This window comes from Mesoplodon densirostris, chromosome 12 (assembly GCF_025265405.1).
Source record: "Mesoplodon densirostris isolate mMesDen1 chromosome 12, mMesDen1 primary haplotype, whole genome shotgun sequence".
In the NCBI taxonomy this organism is placed as follows: Eukaryota; Metazoa; Chordata; class Mammalia; order Artiodactyla; family Ziphiidae; genus Mesoplodon; species Mesoplodon densirostris.
The window spans coordinates 61,130,183-61,150,530 of NC_082672.1; the positions used below are offsets into that span (position 1 = coordinate 61,130,183).

The window sequence follows — 20,348 nt, forward strand, 5'->3', positions numbered from 1 at the left end:
GGGCAGGAACAAGAGGGGACGGCGCGGCCCTCAAACACCCGCCTGGGACTCACTTCAGCAGAGGTCTTTTGCCAAGCTCGGCCGGACGACAACACCGCGGTCCGTAAGCCTTGCTCACCTTAGCCTCAGTTTCCTTTCTCGGTGAGGCTCAGCCTTTCGGCCCAAAGTACCAATTAAAACTACTAAAGGAAAAAAAAAAAAAAAAACGGAAAGAAAAAAAACGGCAAAACGCCAAACACACTCCTCGACTGGAAGACTCTCGCGAGAACTTACAGAGCTCTGGCTGTTCCCGCGGAGACCTCGCGAGCGGACCTCCGGGGGCGGGCTGCTCCGTGGCCCCGCCCTTTCTGAGCGCGGGCGCGCCTTGGCGGGAATTTCGCCTTTTGGGGATTTAGACCACACGGACTAGCTGGCCCTGGTCGGGACCGCCAGGGTGGATCATTGGGACTGAAAGTGTGAGTAGGTACGACCTGCGCCAAACCAGGGGCGCCCGGGGGCGCAGGACACCGGATCCCCTCGCCCTTTGGCCGGCCCGCGCGGATCGCTGCCTTGTGCGGACCTGGCGGGGCTTGCCCCCGGCCGGGAGACGTCGGGGTTTGCTCCAGGCCCTACTGATCCTCGCCTGCAGTCTGCGAGGGAGCTTGCAGTTCCAGACACTGCGGGGAAACTGGCTCAGTGCGGTTTAGTAACGTAGCGGAGGACGCAGGTCAAGGCGGGCACTGGAAGTGCAGCTAGATCTGTCCTGCCAACATTTTTTTTCTTCTTCACCCTGCCCTGGGCTGCAGGGTGTGACGTAGAGGGGATTTTAAGTTACTGCCACAGCCGGTCGGGGGTGCATTCTAAGTTCTGACAGCCTTGATCTGGGGGAGTTCGTGGGGGGGGAGAGTTGTTGAGGGTTGGTCTTTCGTTTTTTCCTTTGTGCGGGGGGGCTGCGGCTTTTGGGGAACTTTCTGAGGTCACCCCCAATGTCTCGGCCCTCCCCACCTACAGGAATCTCATCACAACTTCTTTGGAGCCCTTAATGGTAATCATAATGAACCCAAAACATTTCAGGACATGAAGTAAACAATGGATAACTGTCCCGCTGCGTCGACGTTCCTGACCGACAGCTTGGAGCTGGAGCTGGAGACAGAATGGTGCAAACCCCCTTGCTTTTCTTGTGATATTGACAACAGAGGAGGAGGAAAACATTTTTCTGGAGAGTCCTACCTTTCCAGCGGAGCTCTTAAGCGGTAGGTAAAAAATCGGCAACTTTGTTTTTCCCTATTCAGATTTTTTATCTGTCTGTTTAGGAATGTTCTTTAATTATGACTTAAGTTCATTAAACTTTAATGTTCATCAGGCAATGTTCTTGTACATCGGCTTAGTATATCATACAGATGCAAGCTATTAGCTCTGTTAGTTTCCTGGTTAGAGCACACCTGAAAGATTTTTGCAAGGAGAGCTTTCTTGTTACCTGATGTTCTCTGACCTCACTGCTGCCCCAGCTTTGGAGTAAGGAGCCGGGCACTAATTTACTTGAAGTGAATTCTGAACTACCTGGGCTTTTTGAAGTCCCATTTCCTTCTAAAACATGAGATAATATTCTGAAGCATCTCAATAATTAAGACATGCACATTTTTTGTTGCCCCAGTGTCTTCTCACTCTGTATATTTAAACATATAGAAATCTTATAGACTTATTTTTTTTTAACTTTCTAATAAATGCTCCAGATTGTGTAAGTTCACAGGAATGTTATCCTCAAAGCTCTTGTCTTGGACAGGTGTATACACATATTTGCAGTAAAACTGCTGTTGCTGAAATATTTTGGAAATACCTGCTGAGACAATTTCAGTCAGAAAGGAAACCATTTTTGTTGATTATTACAGTTGTACCTTCTTTGAGACCTTAAAGGATATTATTCAACTTGATTATGCCCTTTTTTAGACATGGCTCAGAATACCTTTTAACTGTTTTAAAAATTAAGTGTCCCCTCAAAGGGTGAAATTCTACAACTGAAGACCACAGTTGAAGACAGATGAAAGTATGTTCCCTAGACCCCTTTCCACATTTTTCCCTCAAGTTATATTGCTTTTTAGTTAAACTTTTTTTTTTTTATCACAGTATAGGGTTGAATTCTTAATACAGTCCAGTTGTACTATTACTGAGATATAAGGTACCAAGGCACTTCCTTACTTTATAACATCATTGTTGACATGTCATGTGTAATATGGATTCATATAATGTCAAAAAAACCTCATGCTATAGTATGGGATATAGCATACTTTTTATGAGATTAAATCAGAGTTTCATTTCAGACTGATTTTGAATCTTGATCCTTTACCAACTAATTTTGAAGAGGATACAGTGGAAATATTTGGCATTCAATGGGTTACTGAAACAGCATTAGTGAATTCATCTAGAGTTCTCTTTCATCTCTTGAGGTATGTTTTGTCTTTTATTTTAAAACTGCCATTGAGTGTAGATGCTTTTCAGTTTTAAGTTACATTGCTGGGTGGTTTCTAATACTGATATTACAAAAGCACCTGTAGAATTGTGATTGCTGCTTACTTGATTATCTTATCAGTAACAACAATTAAGCAATAATGTTTGATGGAGTAATGGTTTTAATGAGTTCTTTTTTAGTGATTTTCAGAATTTTTATTCTTCTGTATTTGACATCATATATTGAAGACAAATATTTTAGGCTTTGAACTATACCATAATTTTGGAAGAAAAATAAAATACTTTTGTTGCTTAATAGTCATAATTTTTCAGTAATCTTTAGAGAATGAACTCAGACTTCCAAATATATTTTTCAGACTATAATAGAATATGTAATAGAAATATGATTAACCTGGACAACATTAAAAAATTTTTAATAAAAATTTTCAAACATACACAGATATAGAGAGAATAATATAACGAACCTCCATATACCCTCCCTCAGTTACGATAAACATCAAGGTTTTGTCACATTTCCTTCATCTGTCCTTATCCTTCTACTCTTGGCTTAAGTATTTGTTAAGCAAATTCCAGGCATCATGTCATCTCACCCTTAATTACGTCAGTATGTATCTCTTAAAAATATGAACTTATTTTTTAAACATAAACATTACCTCATAATCACAATTAACGAAATTAAAATAATTCTTCATTATTAATTAAAACCCAGTCCATAATTCAGATTTTGGATTTGGAGTCACTTATTAAAGGCAAATTATTAGCCCAAAATACATTAAGAATGTATACATGGGGGCTTCCCTGGTGACGCAGTGGTTGAGAGTCCGCCTGTCTATGCAGGGGACACGGGTTCGTGCCCCGGTCCGGTAAGATCCCACATGCCACGGAGCGGCTGGGCCAGTGAGCCATGGCCGCTGAGCCTGCGTGTCCGGAGCCTGCGCTCTGCAATGGGAGAGGCCACAGCAGTGAGAGGCCTGCGTACCGCAAAAAAAAAAAAAAGAATGTATACATGGTAATTCTAAAATTTATATGGAACCACAAAAGATTCCAAATTGCCAAAACAATCCTGAGAAAGAAGAGCAAAGCTAGAGACATCACACTTTCTGATTTCAAACTGTATTAGAAAGGTATAGTAAACAAACAGTATGTTATTGGCATAAAAACAGACACATAGGTGAATGGAACAGAATTGAGGGCCCAGAAAAACCCACACATATAGGGACAATTAATTTATGGAAAAAGGGCAAAGAACATACAATAAAAGGGCAGTCTTCAATAAATGGTGTTGGGAAAATTGGACAGCCATAGGCAAAAGAATGAAACTAGACCACTGTCTTATATCATACACAAAAATTAACTCAAGATGCATTAAAAGCTTGAATATAAGACCTGAAACCATAAAATGTATATAAGAAAATATAGGCAGTAACCTCATTGACATCGTTAGCAATATTTTTCTGGCTCTAACTCCAAAGGCAAGGGAAACAAGCAAAGATAAACAAATGTGACTACATCGAACTAAAAAGGTACTCACAGCAGAGGAAACTATCCTCAAAGTGAAAAGGCAACCTACTGAATGGGAGAAAATAATTTGCAAATCATATATTTGGTTAATATAAGGGGTTAATATCCAAAATATATAAAGAATTCATATAGCGCAACAACAACAACAAATCTGATTAAAAAATGGGCAGAGGATCTGAACAGATATTTTTCCAAAGAATACTTGAAGATGACCAAAGTGTCCTTCTGTGGATGAATGGATGAAGGAATTTTAAATATTTATATACACACACACATATATATACACACACAATGGAATACCATCCAGACTTAAAAATGAGTGAAATCCTGCCATTTGCAGTAACATGGATGGACCTTGAGGGTATTATATTTAGTGAAATAAGTCAGAGAAAGACAAATACTATATGATTTCACTCATTCATGGAATCTAAATAAAGTAAATGAACAAACAAAATAAAACAAAAACAAACTCTTAGATATGGAGAACAGATCAGTGGTTACCAGAGGGGAAGAGGTTTAGTAGGTGGGTGAAAAAGGTGATGGGAGTCAACGGTATGGTGATGGATAGTAATTAGACTTGTGGTGGTGATCATGTTGTAGTGTACACAGATGTGGAATTATAGTGCTGTATACTTGAAACTTATATAATTAAAAAAAGAATGTATACATGGTACATTTAAATGAAAATGGAAAGTTGGAGGGATTTCTCCTCTCACCCTCATCCCATGGAACCTTTGCCATATTATGTGTTTCATTGGGAAAATAGGCTGTGTGAGTGATTCTGTATAATCCTAAACATTATAGTATGAGTTGAGTCTTACCCAGGACATAAGTTATGAATGTGGCTCAATCTTTAAGGAGCTGAAAGGCAACTAGGAAGAATGGCAAGAGAAGATTATTCTCAGAAATTAAGGTGGAACATCGTAAGTTAAAACTTCCCCTGATTAGTCTACATTACATATTCTATTTCTCTTCAGAACTCCTATTGTGTAACTATATGATACAATTTAACATTTCATTATATAACTGTTAACCTAGGATGTTTTATATAACCATCTTAAACTTCTTAAAGATATAAACAGTATCTTCTTGATGGTGAAATCTATGATATATAATTTTTGAGATAAATGTAGCTGTTAGTAGATCTTTTTGGTAGGTCAAAGACATGTTTTATTTTCTCTCAGAGTCTTTACTACCTGAAGCTGACAGTAATAAACATTCATGAAGTGTTAAGCATTATTCACGAATGAGAGGCATTAAAGCTGTGTAAAAGATTTGGAAATACTGTGTAATTGTTGCATGCTTTAAACTATTCTAAAACTAATTCTCACCTTACATTTTTTAAATTAGGCAACAGCTCTACAACTTGGAAGCCTTATTACAGGCCAACTGTGATTTTGGTAAGTTTTAAGTGTGTTTAATGGCAAAAAGAAATGGTGCTCCCTTACAGTGAATTGTACATGGGTCTATGATGTGTCATTGGGCTATCATAATAACATGAAGGAAGTGATGATTCAGAAGTTCAGGATACATTTATATTTAGTGTTCAGAAAAAATATGACACTTAAATTTTGTTTGTAGATGAAATTTATAATATTTTTCCAAATCTTCAAGTAAAATTAAGGCTAAACATCTTTGAAGTGAATTAGTAACTTGCTTTGGGGGTGGGGAGTGGGCTGGAGAACTTAGAGAAATAGAAAGTGCTGGACCTCATGCTGTCTTTCTTGTTTTTCTTTTCTGCTTTCTCTTTTTGTTTTTTTTTTTATTTTTAATTTTATTTATTTATTCTTATTTTTGGCTACATTTGGTCTTTGTAGCTGCGCACGGGCTTTCTCTAGTTGCAGTGAGCGGGAGCTACTCTTTGTTGCAGTGTGTGGGCTTCTCATTGCAGAGGCTTCTCTTTGTTATGGAGCATGGGCTCTAGGTGCACGGGCTTCAGTACCTGTGGCACTTGGACTCCGTAGTTGTGGCTTGCGGGCTCTAGAGCGCAGGCTCAGTAGTTGTGGCGCACGGCCCTAGTTGCTCCACAGCATGTATGATCCTCCCGGACCAGGGCTTGAACCTGTGTCCCCTGCATTGGCAGGCAGATTCTTAACCACTGCGCCGGCAGGGAAGTCCCTGTTTGTTTTTAACATTTAATGGATTACTGATTTGTGGGGCAATTGGTATAGTTAAGATAGTGAAGGGAATTGAAGGGCAGTGTGTTTTAGTTCAGGCTAGCTGCTTCTCCTTTCTAACAGTTCTGGTACAGTGTAGTATTTAGAATCATGACTCTGTGGTCAGCCTGGGTTCTAACCCTAGCTAATTGTGGGTCTCACACTAGGTAATAGTTCCCACCATTGAGTTCTTGTGAGGACTAAATGACATAATGTGTGTTAGGTGCTTAGCCTAGTATCTGTTATTAGTGATTCCCAGCAACCAAAGATCACTTGGAACCTACCTTTGAAGGGTTTATTAGCTTAGGAAGCAAGGGGGAGATATACATCATGAGGAACAGTTGGGGCTTCTCAGTAAGAGGAAGTAGGGAGGGGCTTTTGACAGGGTATGCGCTTGTGCTGGCTGATTTGGGGTAGAGTTTAAGGGGGCTATGGCTTTATTCTGGATTTGATGCTGTTAAGAAGCAGGAGCAATTTGACGACTAAGTTAATTTTTAATTTTTTTCTAGAAGGTGGGACACAGAAGGAGGCAAGGGAAGATTCTGATTTGTAATGAAGCAATAGTCATTTTAGCTGGAAGAGGAGGGTAGTCTGTTTCTGTATGTTGTTTGTTTTTATGTGGTTGTGTAGCGCCTTGTTTCTGTGTCAGACATGATTACAGAGAGGTTTTGTGTTTTTCTTGTTTCACCATAATCATGGAGTGATCTTGTGTGATTATTTTTGATACTGTATGACAACTGTTTAATTTCAGTAGGGAACATCATGGCCTAATATCAGCTGCCAGGGCTGTTTTATTTGTTTTGTTAGTTTGTCCTCAGTAAATGTTGGATATTACTGTTTCATTATCACCTGGGTCCCTGCTTGAAGAGTTTGCAGTTGAGTAAGACAGATAAACAAGCATAGTCAGCATGGTAAGTGGAAGAGTGTAGTAACAGAGGCATGCAAAAGCTGCTACAGGAGCCAAGGGCTTTATCCGTTTATGTGCCCATCACTGAGTGATGGCAGATCTGGGTCTTCAAGGATGAGGAGGAATTAGCCAGGCAAAAGATTTTGGAGAAGTTTTGGGGATAGGATGAGTTCCAGGTGGAAACAACTGTATAGACAAAGACATTGAGGTATATAAAAACATAGAAGTTCAGGGAGCAGGGAGTAAGTAATAATTATGTATGGTTGGACTCAAGTGTGTGTGAGTGGTTAATTTTTGGAAGGGATGCAATCATAGGTGTCTTTGTAAGCAATGCCAAAGACCCAGAATTTTATTTTGAAACTCCTGGGGAGTGTCTATAAGATTGTAGTGGAAACAGCAAAAATACCTTTACTATATAGAGTGACTTAATTAAATTGGGTTTGTGGAAGGCATTTACTGAGCAAGATTATTCTTTGAAAAGCACTTACTGACCTAAAATTACTACAATGGACTATTTGTTGAAATGGTTACTTGTTACACTGACATTTTGGCTGGTGTTATTACTTTAAAAACTTACTGACAGATTTGTTGGGCAGGTTAGCAGTATTAAAGACTATCCCTACATAAGCTTACTCCTGCCATGCAGCTGTGTCAGGGCTTTGTTAATAAACTCATGTAAACCCTTGGCCCTCAACCCTCCCCAGAAAGCCCTTATGTAGGGTCACTTACTGAAGTGCATATGGTTCTTGTTCTCCTATTGATTTTACTCCCTGGATTGCTTTCCTGTTGAGGCAGAATAGCATACATAATATGTTATTTTTTACTGATACCTTTTATTAAATATAGCTGTTGATGTTACCCCTTTTTCAGATATTGTATTTTTTTTGTCTCTAGGCATTTCATTTGGATTTTTTTAATGCCTTCCACTGTTTTTAGCTTCGTTGACTGCAGATTCTTTCATCATTGTCATTTCTGGGTCTGTTTGTATTGATTGATTTTTCTTCTAGTTTTATGATACATTTTTCTGCTCTTTTGAACATCTAGTAATTTTTTATTGTGTGATGGACATTGTAGATTTTACATTGCTGCTTTCTGAATTTTCTTGTATTCCTAAAACTAGTGTTGAATTTTGTTCTGGCTTACTGTTGAGTACTTGTAATCCGTGGGATCTTTTTGAGGCTTGTATATTTTGTTAGGACTTATAAAAAGTAACCTTTAGTCTAATGTTAATTTAGCTGTAGTAAGGCTTCTGAGGATTCTTTGTGGTGTATTTTTTTTTTTTTTTCATTCTTGCTGGTGGGAACTTGAACTGTTCCCTGGTTTGAGTAAGCTTTGTTGGGAATTGTTTTCTGGTATTTTTCTCTGGCCTACAGATCAGTACGTAGTCAAAGACTCAAAGGGGACCCTCTGTACATTTCTAGGGCTCCTTTTTTTTTTTCTTTTTGCGGTACACGGGCCTCTCACTGTTGTGGCCTCTCCCGTTGCAGAGCACAGGCTCCGGATGCACAGGCTCAGCAGCCATGGCTCATGGGCCTAGCCGCTCCGTGGCAAGTGGGATCTTCCCAGACTGGGGCATGAACCCGTGTCCCCTGCATTGGCAGGCAGACTCTCAACCACTATGCCACCAGGGAATCCCTAGGGCTCTTTTTTTTTGTGTAGCTTTCTTTCTTCTTTGGTACTTTTACCCTGCAAATTTAGACTACCCTAAACTCAGATCTCATGTCTCTTTGACTCAGTGATTTGGGCTCTGAATTCTCTCTCCCTGTGCTGCAGCCTAGAAACTGTCTCTAGGTGGGAAGCTGGTGCAATCTTAGGACTTCTCTCTGGGATAGCAGTCTTGTGTTGCCTTTGTCCAATGCCTGAAAATTATTGTTTTACTTTTTTTGGTTTTCTAGTTTAAGGTGGGAGCTGGGTAATTCTGATTCCTTTTACTCCATCTTGGCTGGATGCAGCAGTTTTTTTTTTTTAATTAATTAATTTATTTTTGGCTGCATTGGGTCTTTGTTGCTGCACGTGGGCTTTCTTTGGTTGTGGTGAGCAGCGGCTACTCTTCATTGTGATGCGTGGGCTTCTCATTGTGGTGGCATCTCTTGTTGCGGAGCATGGGCTTTAGGTGCTTGGGCTTCAGTAGTTGTGGCCTGTGGGCGCAGGCTCGGTAGTTGTGGTGCATGGGCTTAGTTACTCCACGGCATGTGCGATCTTCCCAGACCAGGGCTCGAATCCGTGTCCCCTGCATTGGCAGGCAGATTCTTAAGCACTGCGCCAAACCACTGCACCACCAGGGAAGCCCACAGCAGTTGTTTTTAAGAGAGTACTTCCTTTACGGGCTGATAATTGTGACGCTGGGGGATCATATGATTTTTGTAAGCAAAGTATAATTAAGCTGTAAAAGTGCACTGCACTGTTTGGTATGTAGATATATGGACAGTATCTTTACGCTTATGCTCTTGTTTTGCCAAAATAGTGTCCACATTTGCTCATTTGAATACAAATTTAAAAATAAATTTTGCTTTATGTTTAATATGAGTGATAATTTGTTGCCTATAGTAAGTTTTTTTCCCCCCTTCTCCTGCCTCTCCTTTACCAGCTCCTCCTCCCTCAGGTCTACTAAATCGGTCTCCTCAGGTCTCAGTTTGAGTCTCCTCTCTGTGCATCTTTTCCTACATGTACGATCTCATCAGTTCCTTTATTTCTAAAGGATAACAACTCCAAAAGGTTTACCTACATTCCAGACCTCTCCTTTGCACTCCAGGCCTTGCATGTCAAACTGCCTGACATCTGTCCTTGGATTGCTTAGATAGTGCAAAGAGTACATCTGTGATGTCTTCCAAAACCAGTTCACACTGCCCATGTTTTCTCCACTCATTACATGGTGCTAACAGTTGCCTATATGTCATTCTTGATTCTTTCATTTCCTTTAAACTCATATCATCCATCGGATTCCCGGTAGGTTTATGACCAAAATATACCTTCAGCCTATCCATTTTCCTGTGATCTCTTGAATTACTGCTATAGGGCTCTTAACACATCCTCCTTTGCCCCTCTATAATCTTTGTACAAAATCTGCTTTAAATGTATATCAATTCCTGTTCCTCCTAGATCAAAACCCAATGAAGGGCCATCTACTGTATTTCAGTGAAATCAAAACTCCTTATAGTGACTTGTAAGGCCCCAAATGACTTATTCCTATCTCTCTCAACCCATACCGTCTTTCCCTCACTTCAACATTTACATCAGCAAAAATTAGCAAAAATTATCTGGGTGGTTACTATGTGCAAAACACTCATAACCACTCTAGGGCAAGTGAGCAAACCAGAAAACAAAAGCCGAGAAAACATGATGAGAATTATAGGTAAGTGAGGAAGAAAGAAGACTGGCAGCATGTGACATCAATGAAGCCAGGTGTAGTGAGTGCTCCTATAAGGGCAAGTTAATTGAGCACAAGTGGTGCCCGTTAGATTGGACGTGATTTCACTGGTGACCTTACTAAGAGCAGTATGGGGGGTGGGGGATGGTAAGAACCATATAGGAGTCAGTTGAAAAAATGAAAAGCTAGAGAATTGCTACTTATATGGCTCACACAATTTTTTTTGTCACTGCCCACTGATTATTTAAACAATGATTAACATTATCTATTTTGGTTTTAGGGAAGATATCAACCCTACATTGCAAAGCAGCCAATATTAGGCAGCAGTGCATAACATTTCTTCATTATGTTAAAGTCTTCATTTTCAGGTAGGCTGTCAGATGAGTAATATGAATAATGCATGAATTTCTGAGTGCAAATTTATCCAGACTCTAATTGCTTATTGTATCTCATTGTGTTTTAGGTCCCTGCAAGTACAAAATGCTGAAAGTCGTGTTCCTGTCCATCCCTACCAGACTTTGGAGGCACAACTTCCCTCAGTGTTGATTGATGAGCTTCATGGATTACTCTTGTATATAGGACACCTATCAGAACTTCCCGTTATTAATACAGGAGCATTTGTAAATCAAAACCAGACTAAGGTTTGCTTTGTTTCATTTAATTTTAAAAGTATCAGGTATTTTTTTCCTCCCCACATGGACTATTCATTCAAGAATGAGGGAAATTAGTCAAGAATGTAGTTCTTGGACCAGCCTGCCTGAGTTGAAATACTGGCTCCTCCTTTTATTAATTATGTGCCATCAGGCAAATAACACTTCTTGCTTCAGTCTTTCCATCTGTGTAATTGGTTTAGCTTCCTAGAGTTATTGGGAGAATTGAATAATTAAAATGCATAAAGTGCTTAGATGTAGTTTACATTGAATCAGTGATAACTATTCTTCTTCCAATTGTAACAATGCAAATATTTAAAAGTTTCAAAGTAAATCAAATAACCTTTGTTTTCTAAAATTTGTATCCTCTTTCCCACTGATAAAAGTTTGGGCAAACACTATTTTATATTATAGTAAGATTCAAGAAGATCATCTTTAAAAAGTTATGCTTTCAAAACCACATCATTATGTCTGTTCCGGCTTTTGAGATATTTTCAGAATATGATTAAGATTGTTTTAACTGCGTCCCCCTTTTTTTTCCTACCTGTGATGATCAATCTCTCTGGTTTGGTTTTTAAAAATGTGTTAGCATGACCCAACCTGTGGATGTAATTAACAAATTCTTCATAGGAAAATGTGAGCTTCTGTGAGTGACAAATTATAATTCCCCATGGCATTCCCTGAATTCTCAATCTCTTCTATTTGACTTCACCAATATTAATAACATTCAGTTTTTAGGAACGAGTCTTTGCCAAAATATAAGGTAAAATTAAATATTTATATTTCTGTGAAATTTAACAACAATAAAAAATTGACTCCTCTTCTCAGGGATCAATATATGTAATAATAAAAGTAAATAGAATTCCAACTGAATTCACAGGTGAATATATCTAATCCATAGAAACCAAATAGGTAATTGTTTTTAATCATGTCAATTAATAAAGATTTGTGGGTGGATTGTGCTGGGAGGGATATTTTTCTTTCTTTTTCGTCTCTGTAAATTGGACTGATTTTTATTTTCTGAATATCCATCAAATGCTTAAGAAAATTAAAATTAATAATTTAGCAGCAGAAATAAAAAAAAAATGTGTGCAAGGGTCCTCAAACTAGGTTTTGCCTTTCATAGGCTTTTAATTAGACAGATTTGAAAATATAGGTTATTTGAAGATCAGAAGACTGAATTTTTAAAGCAGGGGAATGGAGTCTTCAACACATAAACAAAAAAATCATATGCTGAAATACTGTTCTCTTCTGAAATATCAGCAAAATGAAAAAATAAAATAAAAAGCATCTTTCAATACTCTATATATTTCTTATATTTTACCATTCTCATATATGAAAGCTAATGCTTTAATTGGTATTTACAGTTGAGCATCTGTCTTTTATTCTTTTTTAGGGACTTTTTAAAATTAGAGATACTATTTGTTGTTATGATGTATTACGAATATTTTCATTTATCCTTTTTTCAGCAATTAAGCTGACTTACTAGGTAGATAGATGATTTAAGTTTTTTTATATAGTTATATTTATCAGTTTTTTCTTTGGTATCATTCCTATGCTATTGTAAAAAACATACTTTTTTTTTTACATTTATCTCTTTAATTTATATCTTTTTAAAAAATGTACTGTGAGGTAGGAAATCTAGTTTCTTACAAATGAATAAGTTAATAATCCTGTCTCTTATTGAATGACCCATGCTTTCCCCACTAATTTGACATATCATGTGTATCCATTTCTCTCTTCCCTATTTTTGCTATTTACTATCTATTCCTGAGCCAGCACTGTTTTATTAGTGTTGTGTTTTATTTTGTTTGCATGTTTGATAAGGCAAGACCCCTCTCCATCATTCATCATAGTTTTAATAAAAAGTATGTATCATTGTATTATTTTAGTGATTCGAAATGTTGACTGGAGAAAGTTTATTGATAATCTGCTAGCACAGTAAAGAGCACTGGCTTTTGAGTCAGATAGAATTAGGTTTGAATCCTAAAGCATTAATTGAGGGGTAAATTTCTTCACCACTTTTAACTCTAGTTTCTTTATGGGCATGACAGTAGTGTCTAAATGATAATCCAGAGGTTCTTGTTAAAATATCTTATGGAAGTTCCTGGGTATTCATTACATTTAAAAACATATTTCCTAGCTAAAGTCTAAAACATAATCATGAAAATAAGTGTTTAAAGAAATTCATTTACTGCCTTGCAGCTGTAGTAGAATCTCAGTTGGTTGGTAGGGGCCTTTACTATACAAGTCTATTCAGCAGCCCCAAGGTGGGTCTGTCTTAAACAACATCAGTTAAGAGTATATCCTGCTTTTAAAGATCTCCAGTGAAAAAATCCTCTAATGAACAAGACAGAGGTTTTCCTTGAGCTTTTGAATAGTGTTAGGTTAACTTGTGCATTATGGAGGAGTGTTGTGACATGCTATAAAATACCTAATAAAGTGTTATGAATTTTCAGTCACAGTTTTTAATGTCATTCACAGCTTTTCCCACCATCATGGCATTTGTTACATCTCCACTTAGATATCCATTGGCTAGTGCTGGAAATTCTTCACATGCTTGGTGAAAAACTGAGTAAGTTTATGGATTTCTGATTTATGTCCTTTTTTTAATGTAAACGTTTTTTAATCTAAATTGTTTTTTAAAATTATACAATAAGTGCTTTCTGATTATTATTATTTTTTTAATCAAACAGTAACCAAACTAAAAAGTGAAGGTCTTACTTCTTTTTTCTAGAGGTAACTGCTGGGAATGACTTGGTCCATTTATCCATCCATCCATACTTACTATCTGTTAGTATACATATATAGAAACTCATAGGTAGAATTTTTGTTTTTCTTTCTAACCACAAATGGTATCATCATATTGTCCTATGTATGGTTTCATTTAACAGTTTTTTAGAGATCTGTTCATGTTAGTTCATACAGTTTTATGGACCTATCATAATTTATTTAGCCAAGTCTATTTTTTGATATTTCAGTTAATTCTGTTTATTTTGGTATTACAAATAATATTTCATTTAACATCCTTATGAAGATATAAGATATACATCTTTTTTTTTTTTTTTTTTGCGGTATGCGGGCCTCTCACTGTTGTGGCCTCCCCCGTTGCGGAGCACAGGCTCCGGATGCGCAGGCTCCGGACACGCAGGCTCAGCGGCCATGGCTCACGGGCCCAGCCGCTCCGCGGCATATGGGATCCTCCCAGACCGGGGCGCGAACCCGTATCCCCTGCATCGGCAGGCGGACTCTCAACCACTTGCGCCACCAGGGAGGCCCTAAGATATAAGATATACATCTTTGAATACTTGTACAAGTTATTTAGTAGAATAGGTTTTTGGAAATGATGTGGCACATTGCACTTTTAATATTGTATATGCTGCTCTGGTGTTGTATATTAAGCTTCCACAGTTTATGTACACTAACTGTGAACATGCCTTTGCCTCATACTCTTGCCAGTAGTGGATATTATTAATTGTATTTTTTGCCAACTAATGCGTGAAAAATAATACTGAGTCTCTGTTTTTGAAATTTCCTGCTTACTAGTGAAGTGGAGCATCTTTAATTTTATTGTCTTTTTATATTTGCTTTATTAATTACCTGTTCATTATATTTTGCAAAGTACTTGTTTTATCTCTTGTTTCATTCTTTTCCATCTTTCTTTAATTAATTAGTAGAGGTTTGTATATATTATGGATGGTAATCTTTTATTTCACATGTTGCCTATTTATTTCTTGGTCTTGCTCTTTGACATCTTTAGTTTCCGTTATCAAATTGGCAATTTTCTAAAAATATTATATAGTTATAAATTATTATTATTTTTTAAGCACTTGAGCATTTTTAATGTTCAGAACAGTCTTTGTGATTAACACAATGATGTGTATGTTATAACCTAGCACTTACTCTCTTAAAGTGTCAGGACTAACTACAGAGAGGCTTACTACTTGACTTCGTTACAAATTAAAAGGATTTCCTTTTTTTTTTTAACATGTTTATTGGAGTATAATTGCTTTACAGTGGTGTGTTAGTTTCTGCTTTTTAACAAACTGAATCAGCAATACATATACATATATCCCCATATCTCCTCCCTCTTGGGTTTCCCTCCCATCCTCCCTATCCCACCCCTCTAGGTGGTCACAAAGCACAGAGCTGATCTCCCTATACTATGCGACTACTTCCCACTAGCTATCTGTTTTACATATGGTAGTGTATATATGTCCATGCCAGTCTCTAACGTTATCCCAGCTTACCCTTCCCCCTCCCCATGTCCTCAAGTCTATTCTCTACGTCTGCATCTTTATTCCTGTCCTGCCTCTAGGTTCTTCAGAACCTATTTTTTTCTTTTTTAGATAACATATATAAGTATTAACATACGGTATTTGTTTTTCTCTTTCTGACTTACTTCACTCTGTATCCATCCACCTTTCTACAAATAACTCAGTTTCCTTTCTTTTTATGGCTAACACTCCATTGTATGTAAGTGCCACATCTTCTTTATCCATTCATCTGTCGATGGATGTTTAGGTGGCTTCCATGTCCTGGATATTGTAAATAGTCCTTCAATGAACACTGTAGTACATGACTCATTTTGAATTATGGTTTTCTCAGGGTATATGCCCAGTAGTGGGATTGCTGGATCGTACAGTATTTCCATTTTTAGTTTTTTTAAGGAACCTCCATACTGTTCTCCATAGTGGCTGTACCAATTTACATTCCCACCAACAGTGTATGAGAGTTCCCTTTTCTCCACACCCTCTCCAGCATTTATTGTTTGTATGTTTTTTTTTTATGGATATTATTTTATTTTATTGAGATATAATTGACATAAAACATTAGTTTCAGATGTACAAAATAATGATCTGATATTTATGTATATTGTGAAATGTTGACCACAATAAGTCTAGTTAACACCCATCACCATACATAGTTGCATTTTTTTTTTTTGGTGTGTGATGAGAAACTTTTTGTCTTTTAATTGTCATATTTAGACTATTTACATGATCAGGTGGCTTAAAAAACCTCTTTATTGGGGCTTCCCTGGTGGCGCAGTGGTTGAGAGTCCGCCTGCCGATGCAGGGGACACGGGTTTGTGCCCCAGTCCGGGAAGATCCCACATGCTGCGGAGAGATTGGGCCCGTGAGCCATGGCCGCTGAGAGCCTGTGCTCCGCAACGGGAGAGGCCACAACAGTGAGAGGCCTGCGTACCGCAAAAAAAAACAAAAAACTTTTTATTGCAAATGATAGCTCACTTTCAGTAAAGTAAGGCATAATTATAGAACACACCCTGCACGTACACTTCCTTTTATTCCAAAAATTAACCAGTTAGAAAATAAAAATGGAAACAACTCCCATGAACAAGAAAAACATAAATTACCCAAGAATAAACTGAACAAAAAATGTGTAGTACCTAAATGAAGAAAGCTAAGCGAAGTAAAAAAAAGGCTAGTTCTTTTTTTTTTTTTTACAAATTAAATCAGTTATACATATACATATGTTCCCATATCCCCTCCCTTTTGCATCTCCCTCCCGCCCTCCCTATCCCACCCCTCCAGGCGGTCACAAAGCACCGAGCTGATCTCCCTGTGCTATGCGGCTGCTTCCCACTAGCTTTCTACCTTACATTTGGTAGTGTATATATGTCCATGCCGCTCTTTCGCTTTGTCACAGCTTACCCTTCCCCCTCCCCATATCCTCAAGTCCATTCTCTAGTAGGTCTGTGTCTTTATTCCTGTCTTACCCCTATGTTCTTCATGACATTTTTTTTTCTTAAATTCCATATATATGTGTCAGCATACAGTATTTGTCTTTCTCTTTCTGACTTCATTCTGTATGACAGACTCTAGGTCCATCCACCTCATTACAAATAGCTCAATTTCATTTCTTTTTATGGCTGAGTAATATTCCATTGTATATATGTGCCACATCTTCTTTACCCATTCATCCGATGATGGACACTTAGGTTGTTTCCATCTCCGGGCTATTGTAAATAGGGCTGCTATGAACATTTTGGTACATGTCTCTTTTTGAATTATGGTTTTCTCAGGGTATATGCCCAGTAGTGGGATTGCTGGGTCATATGGTAGTTCTATTTGTAGTTTTTTAAGGAACCTCCATACCGTTCTCCATTGTTTGTATGTTTTTTTGATGATGGCCATTCTGACCGGTGTGAGGTAATACCTCATTGTAGTTTTGATTTGCATTTCTCTAATGATTAGTGATGTTGAGCATCCTTTCACGTGTTTGTTGGCAATCTGTATATCTTCTTTGGAGAAATGTCTATTTAGGTCTTCTGCCCATTTATGGATTGGGTTGTTTGTTTTTTTGATATTGAGCTGCATGAGCTGCTTGTATATTTTGGAGATTAACCCTTCATCAGTTGCTTCGTTTGCAAATATTTTCTCCCATTCTGAGGGTTGTCTTTTGGTCTTGTTTATGGTTTCCTTTGCTGTGCAAAAGCTTTTAAGTTTCATTAGGTCCCATTTGTTTATATTTGTTTTATATCCATTTCTCTAGGAGGTGGGTCATAAAGGATCTTGCTATGATTTATGTCATAGAGTGTTCTGCCTATGTTTTCCTATAAGAGTGTTATTATGATGTCCGGCCTTACATTTAGGTCTTTAATCCATTTTGAGTTTATTTTTGTGTATGGTCTTAGGGAGTGTTCTGCTTTCATTCTTTTACATGTAGCTGTCCAGTTTTCCCAGCACCACTTACTGAAGAGGCTGTCTTTTCTCCATTGTATATTCTTGCCTCCTTTATCAAAAATAAGGTGAACATATGTACGTGGGTTTATCTCTGGGCTTTGTATCCTGTTCTGTTGATCTATATTTCTGTTTTTGTGCCAGTACCACACTTTCTTGATTACTGTAGCTTTCTAGTATAGTCTGAAGTCCGGGAGCCTGATTCCTCTAGCTCCGTTTTTCTTTCTCAAGATTCTTTGGTTATTCGGGGTCTTTTGTGTTTCCATACCAATTGTGAAATTTTTTGTTCTAGTTCTGTGAAAAATGGCATTGGTCGTTTGATAGGGATTGCACTGAATCTGTAGATTGCTTTGGGTAGTAGAGTCATTTTCACAATGTTGATTCTTCCAATCCAAGAACATGGTATATCTCTCCATCTGTTTGCATCATCTTTAACTTCTCTCATCAGTGTTTTATAATTTTCTGCATACAGATCTTTTGTCTCCTTAGGTAGGTTTATTCCTAGGTATTTTATTCTTTTTGTTGCAATGGTAAATAAGAGTGTTTCCTTAATTTCTCTTTCAGATTTTTCATCATTAGTGTATAGGAATGCCAGAGATTTCTGTGCATTAATTTTGTATCCTGCTACTTTAGCAAATTCATTGATTAGCTCTAGTAGTTTTCTGGTAGCATCTTTAGGATTCTCTATGTATAGTATCATGCCATCTGCAAACAGTGACAGCTTTACTTCTTCTTTTCTGATTTGGATTACTTTTATTTATTTCTTTTTCTTCTCTGATTGTTGTGGCTAAAACTTCCAAAAGTATGTTGAATAATAGTGGTGAGAGTGAACAACCTTGTCTTGTTCCTGATCTTAGAGGAAGTGGTTTCAGTTTTTCACCATTGAGGACAATGTGATCTGTGGGTTTGTCATATAAAGCCTTTATTATGTTGAGGTAAGTTCCCTCTATGCCTGCTTTCTGGAGGGTTTTTATCATAAATTGATGTTGAATTTTGTTGAAAGCTTTTTCTTCATCTAGTGAGATGATCATATGGATTTTATCCTTCAATATGTTAATATGGTGTATGACATTGAATGATTTGTGTGCATTGAAGAATCCTTGCATTCCTGGGATAAACCCCACTTGATCATGGTGTATGATCCTTTTAATGTGCTGTTGGATTCTGTTTGCTAGTATGTTGTTGAGGATTTTTGCATCTATGTTCATCAGTGATATTGGCCTGTAGTGTTCTTTTTTGTGACATCTTTGTCTGGTTTTGGTATCAGGGTGATGGTGATGGTGGCCTCGTAGAATGAGTTTGGGAGTGTTCCTCCCTCTGCTATATTTTGGAAGAGTTTGAGAAGGATAGGTGTTAGCTCTTCTCTAAATGTTTGATAGAATACGCCTGTGAAGCCATCTGGTCCTGGACTTCTGTTTGATGGAAGATTTTTAATCACAGTTTCAATTTCTATGCTTGTGATTGTGTTTCAATTTCTATGCTTCTGATTGGTCTCTTTATATTTTCCATTTCTTCCTGGTTCAGTCTTAGGAGGTTGTGCTTTTCTAAAAATTTGTCCGTTTCTTCCAGGTTGTCCATTTTATTGGCATATAGTTGCTTGCAGTAATCTCTCATGATCCTTTGTATTTCAGCAGTGTCAGTTGTTACTTCTTATTCATTTCTAATTCTGTTGACTTGAGTCTTCTCCCTTTTTTTCTTGATGAGTCTGGCTAATGGTTTATCAATGTTGTTTATCTTCTCAAAGTACCAGCTTTTAGTTTTATTGATCTTTGCTATTGTTTCCTTCATTCCTTTTTCATTTATTTCTATTCTGATCATTATGATTTCTTTCCTCTGCTAACTTTGGGTTTTTTTTTTTTATTCTTTCTCTAATTGCTGTAGGTGTAAGTTTAGGTTATTTACTTGAGATGTTTCTTGTTTCTTGAAGTAGGATTTTATTGCTATAAACTTCCCTCTTAGAACTGCTTTTGCTGTATCCCATAGGTTTTGGGTCATCCTGGTTTCATTGTTATTTGTTTCTAGGTTTTTCTTGATTTCCTCTTTGATTTCTTAGTGATCACTTGGTCATTTAGTAGTGTATTGTTTAGCCTCCATGTGTTTTTGTTTTTTACAGATTTTTCCCTGTAATTGATATCTAGTCTCATAGTGTTGTTGATGGAAAAGATACTTGGTATGATTTTAATTTTCTTAAATTTACCAAGACTTGATTTGTTACCCAAGATATGATCTATCCTGGTGAATGTTCCTTGAGCACTTGAGAAGAAAGTATATTCTGTTGTTTTTGGATGGAATGTCCTAAAAATATCAGTTATGTCCATCTTGTTTAATGCATCATTTAAAGCTTGTGTTTCCTTATTTATTTTCATTTTGGATGATCTGTCCATTGGTGAAAGTGGGATGTTAAAGTCCCCTACTATGATTGTGTTACTGTAGATTTCCCCTTTTATGGCTGTTAGCATTTGCATTATGTATTGAGGTGCTCCTGTGTTGGGTGCATAAATATTTACAGTTGTTATATCTTCTTCTTGGATTGGTCCCTTCATCATTATATAGCCTCCTTCTTTGTCTCTTGTAATAGTCTTTATTTTAAAGTCTATTTTG

General features: G+C 37.5%; 1 protein-coding gene across 2 annotated transcripts in view; it reads left to right on the forward strand.

Annotated features, from left to right (window-relative positions):
* The first annotated feature begins 343 nt into the window (after positions 1 to 343).
* Positions 344 to 20,348, forward strand: part of MMS22L (MMS22 like, DNA repair protein) — a 146,166-nt gene continuing 126,161 nt past the window's right edge. Inside the window, exons 1-7 of one of the 2 annotated variants that reach the window (XM_060115026.1) lie at positions 344 to 463; positions 1,054 to 1,232; positions 2,298 to 2,423; positions 5,317 to 5,366; positions 10,677 to 10,764; positions 10,860 to 11,037; positions 13,531 to 13,621. In XM_060115026.1, the coding sequence (XP_059971009.1) occupies positions 1,069 to 1,232; positions 2,298 to 2,423; positions 5,317 to 5,366; positions 10,677 to 10,764; positions 10,860 to 11,037; positions 13,531 to 13,621 (697 nt within the window). In that variant the 5' untranslated portion in view covers positions 344 to 463; positions 1,054 to 1,068. The remainder of the gene's footprint in view (positions 464 to 1,053; positions 1,233 to 2,297; positions 2,424 to 5,316; positions 5,367 to 10,676; positions 10,765 to 10,859; positions 11,038 to 13,530; positions 13,622 to 20,348) is intronic. The other variant, XM_060115027.1, reaches the window with a different exon arrangement.